The sequence below is a fragment of the Gambusia affinis genome, linkage group LG24 (genome assembly GCF_019740435.1).
Source record: "Gambusia affinis linkage group LG24, SWU_Gaff_1.0, whole genome shotgun sequence".
Lineage (NCBI taxonomy): Eukaryota > Metazoa > Chordata > Actinopteri > Cyprinodontiformes > Poeciliidae > Gambusia > Gambusia affinis.
In genome coordinates this window covers 4,416,338-4,432,111 of record NC_057891.1, presented here as the reverse complement: position 1 = coordinate 4,432,111, position 15,774 = coordinate 4,416,338, and the positions used below count along the sequence as shown (strand labels likewise).

Below are 15,774 nucleotides of genomic sequence, written 5' to 3'. Positions count from 1 at the left end.
AAAGCTTTAAGTGAATAAATTTAGCTGTTTGGTCTCCACACAACCATGTAAGACACTGGAATGACAACAGAACAGCAAGATTGCACGGTGATAACTCAGAACTTCCTGACGCAGCCAATTGTTGCTTCAATCCAAATAATTTCACTTCTACTTTAAGACAACATGGTAGATTTCTTGTTGGGAATATATTATCTTAGCAGCAAGCAGTCTAGGTTCAAATCCCAGTCATAGAAATGTCTACTGCTTCAAACCTTGTGAGTTTCTTAAAGCATTACTGTCATAAAACCTGAATAATTGACAAGATCTGGTAACTCTAACTAACAGAGCTGCTGAGGTTCTCCCCTTACGTGGAAGAGTGAGTGAATTTTATACACTTTGTAGAAAAAGAAAGTCATTGTTGAAAGAAAACTAGGTAACACTTCATTTGAAGGGGTGTGCATAAGACTAACATTACACTGTCATGAACAAGAAGAAGTCTTCATGAATGCTTGAAGACTGTTGCTATAAAGTACCTTTCAGTAAATTAATGCAAAATTGCATTGAAAGTACAAAATTAGCATTATTTGGTAAATAATTACATTTTTATGCATTAAAAGTCAATTAAAAGAGTCAATTTTGCATTAAAAGTGTAATTATTTAGCAAATGACACATAATGACAACAGTTGTAAACATTCATGAATACTCCTTCATGTTCATAACAGGTGTTATGTCAAGTTTATGACAGTGTAATGTCAGTCTGATTCACACCCATTCAAATAAAATGTTACCAAAAACTGTAAGCCGTCCAGTTTGCTACAAACCATGTGAGATTTTATTTATCTGTAAAAACTTCTGCCAGATTTGCTTCACTCTAGAATTGTGATAGGGACCGGACAAAATCATTGAGAGGGCTGCAAATGGCCCTCGGGCCACAAGTTGGACAACAATGGTTTTAGTTCAATGCACAATAGGGACTCAGGCAAAGTCCAGACTGAAATCCAATTAAGAATCTATTCAGTGAAAAGACAAGGTAGCTCTACAATGGATTGACTCTGCAGGATGAATACAAATGCGAAGAAATTAAAGATAAATATTATCTTCTGTCCGACTTATGTTCATGATTTTTTTTTTTTGTTTCCAAAAAATATATTCAGGTTGTACAAAATGTAGAAAATAAAAATAAAAAACTGGTAATGTTGATGTGCATTTTCGGTCTAAGCAGAGATGAATGAAGCGAGAGAGAGAGAGAGAGAGAGAGAGAGAGGGAGAGAAAAAAAAGAGAGAAGATAAGTGTGTGTGAGAGGAGAGCGCTCACCAGTTGCCCTCAGCAGCGCAGCCTCATTCCTCCACAGTCGGGTTAAGAGCGTCTCCCGCCTCGCTCCAATTAACATCCGCAGGTACTTAAATTTAGTTTAGCTCGTTTTTCTCCAAAAGCGCGCAACTCCACTTTGCATTGTCACCAAGTTTTCCAGCGCGCCCTGAATTCCTCCGGGGTGTAATGAAGACTAAAAACGACGGGTTGACTCCAGCGCGGCGGTATTAAAGCGGTCCTCAGGTGTGGCGAAAGCAGATCGGTAATTAGCCTGGAGGACGGAGAGGATGGCAGCGCACGCAGCGAACTGGAGCGCGCAGGAGTTGTTGTCCGTGTGCGGGGAGCACGGAAACGTGAGCGTGGGGAACATCAGCGTGGAACTTATGGAACAGAACACGACCTGCTCCAACAGCTCCGCACTGAACCGACCGGCTACCAGAGCCCGAGGTAAAACCCGCGCCTTCATGACTTCGTTTTCTGTTGCTGATCTCTAATATATGCGCATACACATATAGTAATAATAATATAATAATAAGTATTTAAGTCCGTCTGAGACGCAAGTACTCATAAATAAAATCGGAAAGACATCACGTTTCTATTTACTTATGATTCCTGAACAAGCTATTCGAAAACGGTTTAATATATCTACATATATAAGTGTTAAGTTGTCACAATAAAATCTTTTCCATTTGCCTTATTTATCCGTTTTTCTCTTTTATCTATAAAAACACCGATCTTCAGTCTGGTGCTTTGGTCTCAACAAGCCCTTCTTTAAAAAAAACATATAGAAATTTTGTTTACAAAGACTTCATAATTTATTTTATTTATCTTTAAGAATGTACTTCTTCATTTTCATCGCATTATATGACTTGAAAATGCTCTCAAGACAACAATATTATAGCAATGACTTATCATCCAGCAATATTTATTATTGTGACAGGCCTTATTTCTCTTTTCCAGAGGCTTTTTGTTCATGGTGTAATGAGCATTTTTATTCTTCCTTTCTTCAGTAACAAAGAGTATTTACCAAAAAATGAAAGGTTTCTTTTCACAACTGAAATTTATGAATATTAACTCATTTAAAAAATGCACCAGTTGAGCTGATGGACTATCTTAAACTGGTTAGTGTAAAAGCACATACTCAAAAAAAGCCTTTATCCGAGTCTCTCGTGCACTGATGTGTGCTTAAGCTGAAAATGATTTGCAATCCTGGATTTTGTGTTAATCAACTTCCCCAGCCCTGCATACAATAAATCACCAAGTCAGGCAGATTTACTGCTGCTTTCGCCCAACTCCTGCATCAACAATGCTGGGATGAACAACAACAGTGTGAAAAAAGCCGTTTTAATTCACAGTGTTTATTTTGCATGCCTCTAATTAACAACAGAGATTAAACCCAGCAGTGGAGGAGATAAGGCCCCCCGAGTCCTCTATCAGGGCACCAGTTGCACATCCAGACTGGCTTGCTAATGAGGTCGGAACAAGAGCGAGAAATAGTTTTAATATTTTCCCCCCACTACCTCAGCTGCAGTATTGAAAAAAGATTTGAGATCGTTCCCCAATAAATAATTCAGCCATTCCTTCTTCTGTGCCGACTTACTCTTTCAGACCTGTGAACCTCTTCAGCAGGATGTAAGCACAGCTTCTTCAGGGAGGAATCAAACATGGTGGAGAGTTTCAGCTTTGGGTCGACAGAAATGCTTCCATTTTGTTCCTCATCTCCTAAACAATAGATGATACTGAGCCTTTATTCATTTAGATGCATTATTTACTTTCACCTCCCTTCTTCAGGTCAGTGGGGAACAGTGGAGTCTGATTATGCATTTTTGTTGCTCTCAGGGGTCTGCAGTTATGACAGGAAATTAAAGCCGCACTCCCTGCCATGTGTGTACAAGATCTTATTTTCTAACACAAGTGACCTTCAAATACAGCTAAAGTATATTTATTTGATGTTTTATTACTTTTTCTGAAAAGAAAAACAATATTAAATTGCAACTGAATATCACAGACTTGGACAAGATCTCTTGATACTATAGACAGGTGGAGGTAGAATCCCTTGTAGGGAAAGGAGGCAATACCAAGAACAAGACCAGAGAATACCAAGACCAACCACTTGAAGGGAGGAGATACCAAGAACAAGACTAGAGGTTACTAAAACCAACCACTTGAAGGGAGGAGATAACAAGAACAAGACCAGAGGTTACTAAAACCAACCACTTGAAGGGAGGAGATACCAAGAACAAGACTAGAGGTTACTAAAACCAACCACTTTAAGGGAGGAGATACCAAGAACAAGACTAGAGGTTACTAAAACCAACCACTTGAAGGGAGGAGATAACAAGAACAAGACTAGAGGTTACTAAAACCAACCACTTGAAGGGAGAAGATACCAAGAACAAGACTAAAGGTTACTAAAACCAACCACTTTAAGGGAGGAGATACCAAGAACAAGACCAGAGGTTACTAAAACCAACCACTTGAAGGGAGGAGATACCAAGAACAAGACCAGAGGTTACTAAAACCAACCACTTGAAGGGAGGAGATACCAAGAACAAGACTAAAGGTTACTAAAACCAACCACTTTAAGGGAGGAGATACCAAGAACAAGACTAAAGGTTACTAAAACCAACCACTTGAAGGGAGGAGATACCAAGAACAAGACTAAAGGTTACTAAAACCAACCACTTTAAGGGAGGAGATACCAAGAACAAGACTAAAGGTTACTAAAACCAACCACTTGAAGGGAGGAGATACCAAGAACAAGACTAAAGGTTACTAAAACCAACCACTTTAAGGGAGGAGATACCAAGAACAAGACTAAAGGTTACTAAAACCAACCACTTTAAGGGAGGAGATACCAAGAACAAGACCAGAGGTTACTAAAACCAACCACTTGAAGGGAGGAGATACCAAGAACAAGACCAGAGGTTACTAAAACCAACCACTTGAAGGGAGGAGATACCAAGAACAAGACCAGAGGTTACTAAAACCAACCACTTTAAGGGAGGAGATACCAAGAACAAGACCAGAGGTTACTAAAACCAACCACTTGAAGGGAGGAGATAACAAGAACAAGACTAGAGGTTACTAAAACCAACCACTTGAAGGGAGGAGATAACAAGAACAAGACCAGAGGTTACTAAAACCAACAATTCGAAGAGAGTTGACACCAAAGGAAAGACCAGAGCATACCAACATGATGTCAATTCTTTGAAAGGAGGTAAGATGAAGACCAGAGCACACTAAAACAAAACAAAGACCAAAGTCTACTTTGGGTGTATTCTCACCTGACATTTGTGGTTCAGTTTAAACGGACCAGAGTTTGTTTCCCCCATTGGTCTGGACCTTTTATGTAGCTGTGAATGCACTTAAGTGAATCCTGGTGTGGATTAAACAACAAGAACGAGATCCACTTTTTGAAGTAGTCTCAGTCGCCTTCCAAATAAATTCTTGTGCAGTTTCCTTCTGGTTTGAATACAGATCTGCCTCGATCCAAGCAACAGCAGGAAATACGTCATTTTGGGCTTCATGAGCCACAGTTTCTGGACACAATATTTAAATGAGCCCTTCAGTGTTTCTAATGCTACTACTGCATATACTGATGGTGCTGAAATCGTTTTCTGCGTAGCAAAGCTGTTGCCAGCATGTTGTGGGTCAAACCTACACTGTATGAGCTGCTTTTGAAATTCAAAACACCAAAAGACTTTCTTGATGTGAAAACACCTTAAGACCCAAGCATCCCAAAGCTTTGAGTGTGGTGAGACAAACTCTGAGACCTAAACCAATGTGGGACAATTTTCAAGACCATTGCTGCAGTCAACAAAATATAGTTGTTGCTGAAAACATTATCAGACGGTCTGAGTATGGAAGCTAATTAGCAAGCTAACTTTGAGCTCCTGACTGGTTGTACCTGTCTAACGTTGTCATTAAGCTGCATTGCCACAACATTTAGGTGACCCTAAACCTATATGCAAGCAGACCCTCAATATCATGTCCAAATAATATGACATGCTAGTAACAAGCCAGCTAAACATTGACTGACTTAGCATTACCTGCAGGTAGAGTGAGTGGAGGACGTAACTCAGGGTTTTTCTTTCTGTTGAACTGGAATATTTTCTCCTTTTTCCACTCTTCTATCTCACCAGGTGGTAGCGTTGACATTTTAAAGTAAAACACTTTATGGGCTACATTTGAACACAGTTTGAAACTAGTTTGATTTCAGGAAAAAAGAAATACCAGTCCACCACACTGAGACTGAACAAAACCAAGACTTTGAACATTTGATAATGAGAGTAGAGAATCGGCATGGTGTCTTACGTTACAAAGTTTAATGTGTTTTTTGGACTTTTATGCAACAGAAAACACTAATTAGTGAATCATTGTGAAGCTGAAGGATAATTATACATGGTTTTTTTGTTTTTGAAAATAAAATATAAAAAAACCATGAGTTACTCCCCAGTGGAACGAAGTCTTTTGGGTTTTGTTTCTATCCATTTTGCTCATAGAAATGGAGAGTCAGATTAAATAGAGAACATCAAATCCACATGCTTTATTCTGCTGTATTCATTGGCCAATTCTAAGCTTTAACCAGAATATTGATACCATATCAGCAACACCAGCTGTGTGCTCTGACATATTCCTTTGCGTTTCTTTTCATTTGCTCTGATCCTAACGGATGTGTTACTTGTTCGGATTGCTATTTGAGGTAGTGAGACTCCCACAGCTTATAAAGAATCTGTAAAGCACAGCTGACATGCATCCCATCGCATTAATGGCTGCAGACTCTTGAGAGCAGGTGGGGTCAGACGGGGTCCTGCCTATGTGGAGCAACATCTGTATCCGCACCTTGGCTCTGCTCGGACTCTGCTCTCCAGCTGATTCAAAGTGGCACTTTGCTGAGCTCACCCCGTCCTTCTGAGAGCTTGCGAGTGAGCATGAAGGGATTTCATAAGCATTAAATGAACACGGTTTTACAAAGGGAGACCAAGGAAAGATACGGAAACTTGCTGCTTCAGAGGATCTGTTAGCTGCATACACACTGATAGCACCATGATGCAATGCAAAGACCAAAACAGAATAATGTTGTTTTAAACCTCTGATGTTTAAGATATCATAACATGTCCTGAACCTCTTGGTCATATTTGGGAGATTTGCTCTTTTTTGTTGCTTTTCTTTTTTTTACATAAGGGTAATGGTAATTGGAAGCTGTGTAGCACCAATAATCTTCCTATTGGAAACATAAGCTGACAATGGGACATATTTCTTTGCCTTTGCTGATATATAATTAAAATTAAAAGCTTGTAAAATACAAAAATATTAAATTTAAGTGAGCACTATGTCACTGAACTTTGTACAGTCATATGGTTTTATTTGGTAGTTTGGTAAATATATTTTGGTAGTATTTGTTTTTTTACATAAATTTATCTCAAAAATCTCTTAAAATGAGCCATTATGATTTTATTTTGTCAAAGATTTTACAGTGCAAATCTTTATTTACATATGTTTTATGTAAATAAAAATTTATACTATTCCAACTTGAAAGTTGGAAGATTGTGCAATTACATTGCAGCTTAAAAACATGATGAATGACCCTTAACTATTTAGACTTTGACAAATGATTTTTACTGTGCGTCATGCTTTGAGTTTTTCTGTGTGTTTATTTTGAGTTTCTGTGTTTAAATCTTGTTTCCGTGGTTACCCTCTGTGTATTTAACCCCACTTGTGTTCCTTGTTCCTCGTCGGGTCCTAGCCGTAAGTCGTATGCGTCTATTCTGTGTTGTTGCCCATCGTATCACCAGTTGCTTCCGGCGTTGAGCCCTGGCTTACGCTCAGCCGTGCTGCCTGGCTGTGGACTTACTTTTGGATTGTTGATCAGACTGCTTTGGATTATTGCCTTCATTAAACTCATCGTTTCTCTGCAACCTGATCCGCTGCATTTTCCCCTCACTGCAATCAACACTCTGTGCATTTAATGGCCTCCACAGTGTGACAAAAAGTCTAATTATAAACTGGACAGCACTTTTATTTCTATAGAACTAAATAAGCCTCTGCTTTGGTTCTGGCATAATAACTTCAGATAGCAAACACCTTGGCGAAGGGTCTATTTCACTACGAAATCCCTGAAGATGCAGCTCCTCTAATAGGTGTGAGGTGTAAGTTTCAATTTTACTGAAAGGTGAAATGAAAGAAAAGGGAAATCTTGTAAAAAAGGCCTCTGCTTTACATTTAGATTCTTTTTCTGAGGTAGTTTTTAACAGATATTCCCTAAATATCTACACTGCCTGTAATTACACTCTTAAAAACAAATGGTTAGAAATTAGATTAATTTTATTTAAGTAATTTGACTTAAGCCAGATCTAAAGGAGTGCTAAATAAAGTATTTAAATTCAACTAAATGTTTCGAATGTACTTAACTAAATAAGCTAAGTGCTTTTAAGTTTTTGTTAAAAGGCGGCCTATAGACATTTTTCTTGAGAGTGACAGCTAAGATCATCAACAACTGCTGAGCGGTTAAGAAAATTACCATATTAGGAAGCTTGACATTAGCATTAGCTAGCTAAAGCAGGATGCAAACTTAAATTATTAGTCAATTTTACAGTGTAACTATCCCTAAATGTTGCATTTTAGCCACTACATTTTAAAAACACTGTTGTTTAAAAATAAAAATCCTCTTTTTTCTATAGCGTATTAATCAGAGAATGTAAAATGTAACAAATATTTCATTTAAATGTATTTATCAGATGTGAAAACTGATGCAATGTTTGCCTATTTTTGGTTTTTCTTTTAAAAAGAAGTTTAAAGATTGTAACTTAACCAGTGCAGCAATCTGAAACATAATGTTTTACTGTAGCTTCAAAAACCGATCATATATTTTCCAGAATTATCACGTTGATGCCAAGAGTTTTAAATAATTTGAAATGAGAAATGTACTTGTTACAATCCAGGATTTGAACTGGAGAAACACTGTGGTGCAATAAATGGTAAACTTTAGAAAATAACAGCCAAGAATGCTGATCCACAAATCACATCCTTCTGGCAAATCCTTTTTACTGGAAAAGTAAAATATATTAACAGTCATTCACTTTTTGTGTCCTTTCCAACAAAAATGATTTTATAATGATTATTTTCACCCATATACAAAAATGTTCTTGCTTTCATAAATCCAGTCATTTGGTAAGTGTTATGATATTTTTGGTCTACAACTCACAAAGCACAGACCTGCAACTAGAAAGGAGTGGATCAGGATGCTTGAAATGCCCAAAACATCTTAAATAGATTAGACGTTGGGGTAGGAAACAACTGTATTTTTTTAATAATATGTTGCAAAAGCTTAAAATGCAAATTGATGAAAGAATAAAAAAATAAAAGACCAGAAATCATACCAGCACGTACACATTAAGTGGCACACCCCATAGTTTGAGAACCACCTCAATATTCAATCATTTCTAATAAAAATGCAAATGGAAGATTTAGTAAAGTATTTACTGCTTGAACAAATTAATATATTTAACAGACTGTCTGAAGGCCACTCAGGCATCCCAATCCTAATTGATGTATAATTGACTGACAGCTTTTTGCAGACATCTTGCTTCCTGCCATTGTTTTTCCAAAGACTGCAGCATGGATATAATTAACCCAATTTGTCACCCTGAGGACAGACTGCAGCAGTAACTCTGCCTAATGTTTTTGTTCAAACAATCATGAGCCAAAATGCCATGAAGTTTCATTTCCGTGAAAATTTTTAACTTATTTTTTAATCCGTTTGCATAAATTTGAGTCAAAACAGTGGTTGTGTAAATGTGGTGAAACATGCAGAGAAAAAAAAGAAAAACCGACCGGCACTGAAAGTTAATTTAAATGCAGCCTTCATGGGTGATTAAACATATACTACAAATAAGGAGTTTCCTGCTGCAAAATCTGAATGCAGTGTGGAGTCAATATTAATCACTCATGGTGAGATGGCTTATTTAGCTGGATTGGAGCGCTGACTGTTACATTTAGCAACCCCCTGATTACAGTGATGAAATACAGAGGGACTTATGAGCAGCGTGATAATTGGTGTCAAAGAGTTCATTTGCTTGTAATGCAGTGAAAATGCATGGTGGGAGTGCAGTGGTTCAATCAGAAATCAAATCTGTCTCCAAACATAACTCAGCTACCAAACATGGTGGGAGACAAAAGACGAATCATTTTTATAACCAGCGACTTTTCCTTGTAGGAAATGGAAGATAAGGTGGAAGCAGATCCCCGTCTTCTGATCGAATCTCTTGTGAGAACAATAAATGTTGTAAGCTCTTTCCTTTGTGCTCTAAAATCTTTTTTGTTCGTCTTTTGAACCTGAGAAGACATCCAGGGATCTAAAAGATCAAATGTGCTCTGAGATTTCTGAAAGGTTAGGAGAGATTCCTGTATCTTGAAAAATTATCGTTTTTTACTTTAAGTCAACGACTACAAACCTCTGAGTATTTTATTGTTGGGATATTATGGCCAAGGAAAACAAGTGAATTTGAGTTTTATTGTAGAAACCAATAGCGGTCTCTAGACTGTGCAGAGCTAGAAGGGACATACTATAAAAATACACACTTTAAATTAACACTTTATTGTTTTTCTTATGCTTTTCCACCAAAATCTGGATGATAAAAGTCTTTAGTCTGGTGATTTGGTCTCAACTAGCCTGTTTTTTAAATAAAATTTTGTTTACAAGACTTCTTTGTATCTTTAGTGATTATTTTAAATGTCTTCCAGTTCTGGTGTTTAATGTTTGAATGTCTTCTTGCATTATTACGCCATTAGCACCATATTAGTTGAAAATGGTCTCAAAATTTGTTGTTGGAACAAATTAGAAAATTTGTTCCAACATTTCTGCTAAATGTTCGCATCACTTTGTGTAGAGGAAGATTTAATGTAGATTAAATCTTCCTCTACACAAAGTGATGCGAACATTTAGCAGAAACAGTAAAGTGGTTTAGTCACCATTTGATAGAAAGAAGTTCAACCACTGATCCGGTTTGAACACTGCAAGGTGATTCAGTCACTCGTTGCTAAAGCAACATGTGGTAAATTGAAAAAAAATCATTATTATGAGACAAATGATGGGATTTATTTTTAGACGTAAATTAGCAGAGATCCAGTTACAAGGACCACATTCAGAGCTCACTCCTTTAAGCTGTGAGAATAATAAAACACCTGAGGCCGAACCAAAGGGCTCCATCCTCTTTTGACTTGCCGCCAGCTGATGAAAATCAATAACACATTTGGACCGGCGTGTGCCGTGTGTCTTACAAGCTGCACCAATTAGAAGACATTTGGGGCTTTTTGCTGAAAGTTGCTGGCTAGCAGCGCGGCGGCTGCCTGTGCCGTGTGGGCGTTTAATCAGGGGTCAGGTAGCAGTATGCGAAACGTGGAGGTGAGAAGGGATTACAGCGTGCGGCTCTGCATTCAGATGCAAACCGCGGCTTATTTGGGATTGCATCAACTGGAATGTAGTGATGATGCAACAAAACTACATTTAAAGAAACTCCCCTTACTCAGGAGGAAAGGTTTCATTCCCCTTTAATATCTTGAAAATCATCAACACCAAAAGGTGAATACTGATGCTGATTCAAGTGATAAAGCTCCTTTAATTTCTCAAAATATCTAGTTGAACGATGCCTGCGAGCAAAAAAGCGATAGATTCCTCCACAGCTTCTTTATGAGCGTCCTTGATGTTCAGCATTGATCCTATAGGTGCACTTCCTGCCGCATTAAATATTTACAAAGGAAAATAATTATTATGCTGCTGCAGAGGCCTCCCTCTGACTCATGTTCTGCTTATTTTAGAAGCTTTCTAAATTTGTCCTTCTGGACACTTTTACTTTTTTTGTCACAAGCTTTGAGGAGAAAAGCAATCCGAAGGAACCTAGCCCAATGTGACAAAGTATTTCACTCATTTTTTAAATAATAAATTAGTAAAATCACTTGAATAGAACCTGTCTGACAACGTGAAGTAGGCTAAGAGGTCTAAATTAAAGATGAAATGAGAAACAAAGTCATTGATATCAAGTTGGAAAGTTGTTATAAAACCATGAGATTCCAGTGAATCATAGCGAGGGATTTTATTCCAACACAAACAAAACATATAACGAAACAGAACGACTACAGCACTGCAGGCCTTATTCACCTCAGCTAAGGTCAAAGTTCATGATTCAAGAACAAAAAAGACTAGGTGAAACTTACATCAAATAAAAAAATTTAAAAAATACAAATTGCAAAGTTAACAGTATTCCAGGACGATAACAAAATTATATCCAAGGGAAAAACTCCAGGAAATAAAATGTTTTGTGGGCTGACAAGACAAATGTGGAAAACTAAAACTAGTTTCAGAAAAACCATCTCACTGTCAAACACGGTGGTGGTAGTGTGATGGTATGGGACCTTTACAATTTGCTTTAATTTGCTCTCTAACAGAAAATCCTGAAAGACAATGCTGAAAGCACACCAGAAAGTCTGAGTGGCTGAAAAACCTAAACTAAAATCAGGGTTTTAGTGTGGCCTAGTCAAATCAGAGCTTAATCTGATTGAGATGCTAACAAAAATTGTTTGGAAAAACTCAAACTGGAAATTTGAAATGACAAATCTTTTTAAGTGAAGCCTCAGGATTCCCACTAACTAAACTAAACGCACAGTAAAAATATTACCAAAAGTAAAATTTTCCACAAAAGTTACTCAAGTAAATATGATTGAGGAAACGTAACAAGTTACAACCCAACTCTGGATGTTTCTAGTAGAAAAGCACTTAAAGCTAAATCAAAAATAAGGAAAGCATCAGAATTGGATGCTAGGAAGCATTTTGAACTCATTTATCAGGTATTTTCTCGATGAAATACCACCACAGCAGGGCTGTAATTAAAAAGACAAAGCTGCAGCTGTTTCTCTGTAGCTCTTAGATTTTTATTGCTTGTTATTTATGAACCCTGAAGTGATTTAGACGTGAATCATGCCAACATCCAACCTAACTAAAGGTTGTAAAAGCACTCTCCTTTTTCCACAACCCTACGTTTAACAGATGACAGAGCTCGCTAGTAGTGATATGCTTTTTCAGTCCGATAATAATGTAATGCAACGTAATAACACTTTAATCATGTGTGGAAAAGCAAAATTATGGATGAGATTGCAGGAAAATTGGAAAAAGTGGTGGTTTAATAAATGATAGCAATGGTGTTTCTGTCATAGATCAAACCAAAAATGCTCCATTTTTGTAGCAGGTAAACATTTCAGAGGTGATGCTTCGCTTTTATCCGCAGCGTATGTATGATAGTGGATTTAAACACGCCTGTCATGCTTGGTTGAGTCAAAGGAACCAGGGAAAATCACCCTGCAGGCTTCAGGCGTAACACATCCACCATGCTGTACCGCTGGCACTCAGTCGATACATAAATCATTTTTCACATCACACCTAATCATAAAGCAGACTGTCTGGCCAGTGGCAGCTCTCTACATGATATTTGGGCTGGAATTTCTTCAATGGCAGCACTGATTGTGTTTCTGCTCTCTGATGTAAACTCTACTCACTTCTGTGTTGGAAATCTGTCTTTCCATGACTGAAACTAAATGAACTCGACCCTGACAGACGTGATTAACGTTTCCAGCAGTGTCATGGGGTCAGGCCTCCTTTCGTTTATCTTTGGTGTACAGCACATCTGGGTATTTCCATGGCAATTAAAAACAATTGCTTGGATATTAACTACGGTCTCAAAACATTCTAAAAATGCAATTCCTGCTCCATTTCCTATTTTACAAGTACCTGAAAAGCACTAAATAGTTTTCTTCTCTTTAATTTTACAACAGCTACAAAATAAACTCAGCTTGTAGCAGAAACTCAATTTATGTGTTTGGCATCTTTTTAAACGGTTTCCTTTCAATTTCTGGAAACTGAAAACATTATTATTATTATTATTATTATTATTATTATTATTATACATTTTGCAGGGGCTAACAGCTGTCTAATCTTTTAGCTAAGTTTTAGTTGTGAAATTAAAGTATTTACAAAAGACCCAAACTAGGGCAACAACAGAAAACAGTTATTGTTGTTTTCGGGCCAATAACCGACCTTTAAAAAGCCCGACCTGCCAATTCTGATTATTTTTTGTCTGAAAATAGCAAGAAAGCACTGAAACCATTTTGATTTTGGTTAGCCATATAGCTAGATTTTAATTGACAAATCAGGAAGACACAAGCAAGCCTCACTTTGAATTCTTCCTGTTGCTTAGCTTACATTTTGCCCTTTGGCAAGATGATCTCAATCTAAATGCCAGGTGTTCACTTTTGCCTCTTTGGTTTAGCCGTTTTAAAATCACTGGAATGCCAACAATGGAGAACAAGAAGAGTGAGTGAAAATAAAAATGTCTGCTGCTGGGTGATACTGAAGCCATTTACACGGCGCGTTTGCTGAGGCGCAGAGAGAAATGTTGAATCCCTGTCCTGCTTTGGTTAATCATCCAGGCTGCATGCTGTCTGGAGGCCCTGCTGGAGACCTTTAGACTTGTCTTCAAGTCGTGGACCCGGTCAGAGGAGCACATGGCTGACCTCGCCCTTGTCCTGTCAAATGCTCTCATTCTCAAACAGGCTCACTGTCACAGGCTGGTGTCAGTGAAGGGAGCTTCCCCAAAACCCTCTGGCTGGGCCGCCCTGATGCCTGGGAGTTAGGAAATCATCTAAAAGACACTTATTCTAAAATACTGGACCCGTCTGTGTAGGTCCAGATTTTATTTCAGGAAATTGATTATGAATTTAAAGTCCAATATTACAAGTTCTAGGTATTTTGTCAAGTTAGTCAAATTATTTTGATGTACTTTGAATCTAATATCACCCTCATGCTAAATATTATCTATAAAATAAGGCAAATTAGATTTTATTAGTAATGTCAAAGCATGTGTGAAGCTATTTACGCTTAATAAATAACCACCAGGAAATTGGGAAAATTAGTTTATGCCCAGTAGGGGAGCCTAGCACTTTAAGTGAGGATAAGTGTAAACATTGCATAGATAACAGAAATATTGCAAAAAATTAACACTAAGATATTCTTAAACAAGTATTTTGCCTGTGAAATTAGTTTCAAATTGACTATTTTAATCAGAAATGTAGCGTGGCTATTCTAGGCTAGGCTAGGCTAGCCAGTTGTTTTGCCAGTTGTCCCATAAAAATCCAGATAGTACATTTTATATTCTAAAGGACATTTTTTATTTCAAAATTCACAATTAACAAGGAATTAAGAGTTGGGACTTAATTCCTGGATTAAAAAAATTGCTTCTTAAATACTCGAGAATAAGGTTGAGCTTTGTGTGTTTACATTTTGTGTGTTCTAGATTATTTTTGATCCACTTTGGAATATTTACAAACACATAAAATGGTGATACTTTCTTTTCCTAAAATTACTTCTGAAATCACCCTTCAGCTTCTTCTCCTGAACCCAACATTATCTCATTTTGAAGGTTTTATGTCTTTGTACCCCTGTTCTGTGATGCTCTGCTGAATACAAATCTTTGCATTAAATTTATCCCCATTGCTTTTCATCATAACAACATTAAATCAGTCCTTCCAGTCTAAAATGCCTTTGGATTCTCCTCTGGCTCTGCTCCAGTGATAAATGTAGACAATCCTTCTAATTCACGTCTCGTTTTCCTCCAGTGCACGATGCGACACTCTGCTTTGCCGTGATGATGATATTTATCTTTTTTTTTTTTTGGAGATCATTATAATTATTGCTCAGCTCACAGGGAAAACTGGGAAATATTGGCTCTAGCACAATTTGAAGTGCTGTTTGTGTCAAATTATTGGATCTAGTAAAGACTTTAGTGTTGTTTATGCAACACAGCTGTGCTGCCTGGTTTGTAGTGACTGTGATTCTCGTATGGAGACATTATTGGGATTATTACATTTTATTATGGTTCATTTCTCACATAAACCGCTACATGAAGTTTTCTTATCAAACTAATTTCATTAATCTCCCTTTTCCTACTTTATGTGTTCTTCTATTTGTTTATATTTCCTGTCTTGACTCCAACAAGAACCACTGCACACTGATAAGTCCAATTAAATCATGTAGATAACGCTGTTCCTTCGTGAAGCTGACTGTTTTTGTCTCCAACAGAGATGGACTCCTTCCGTATCCTGCTCTACTCGCTTATCTTCCTGCTCAGCGTCTTCGGCAACCTGCTGATCATCGTTGTCTTGATGCTGAACAAACGCATGCGGACCGTCACCAACTCCTTCCTGCTGTCGCTGGCGGTCAGCGACCTGATGATGGCCATCTTCTGCATGCCCTTCACGCTCATCCCAAATATCCTGGAGGATTTCATCTTTGGGGCCACATTGTGCAAGATAGTCACCTACCTAATGGGTGAGCCTTGGTTCTATCTTAATAACCTTAGGAATCCATGGATGTATAGCACAGCATAGCAGCAAGACTTCCAACTTGTGTTTAAAGTTCACATTATAAACTACA

General features: G+C 37.7%; 1 protein-coding gene across 1 annotated transcript in view; it reads left to right on the top strand.

The window, feature by feature from the left end:
- The first annotated feature begins 1,282 nt into the window (after positions 1-1,282).
- cckbra (cholecystokinin B receptor a) overlaps positions 1,283-15,774 on the top strand; it is a 35,419-nt gene continuing 20,927 nt past the window's right edge. Inside the window, exons 1-2 of the mRNA XM_044109949.1 lie at positions 1,283-1,739; positions 15,421-15,669. Of these exons, the coding sequence (XP_043965884.1) occupies positions 1,580-1,739; positions 15,421-15,669 (409 nt within the window). The 5' untranslated portion in view covers positions 1,283-1,579. The remainder of the gene's footprint in view (positions 1,740-15,420; positions 15,670-15,774) is intronic.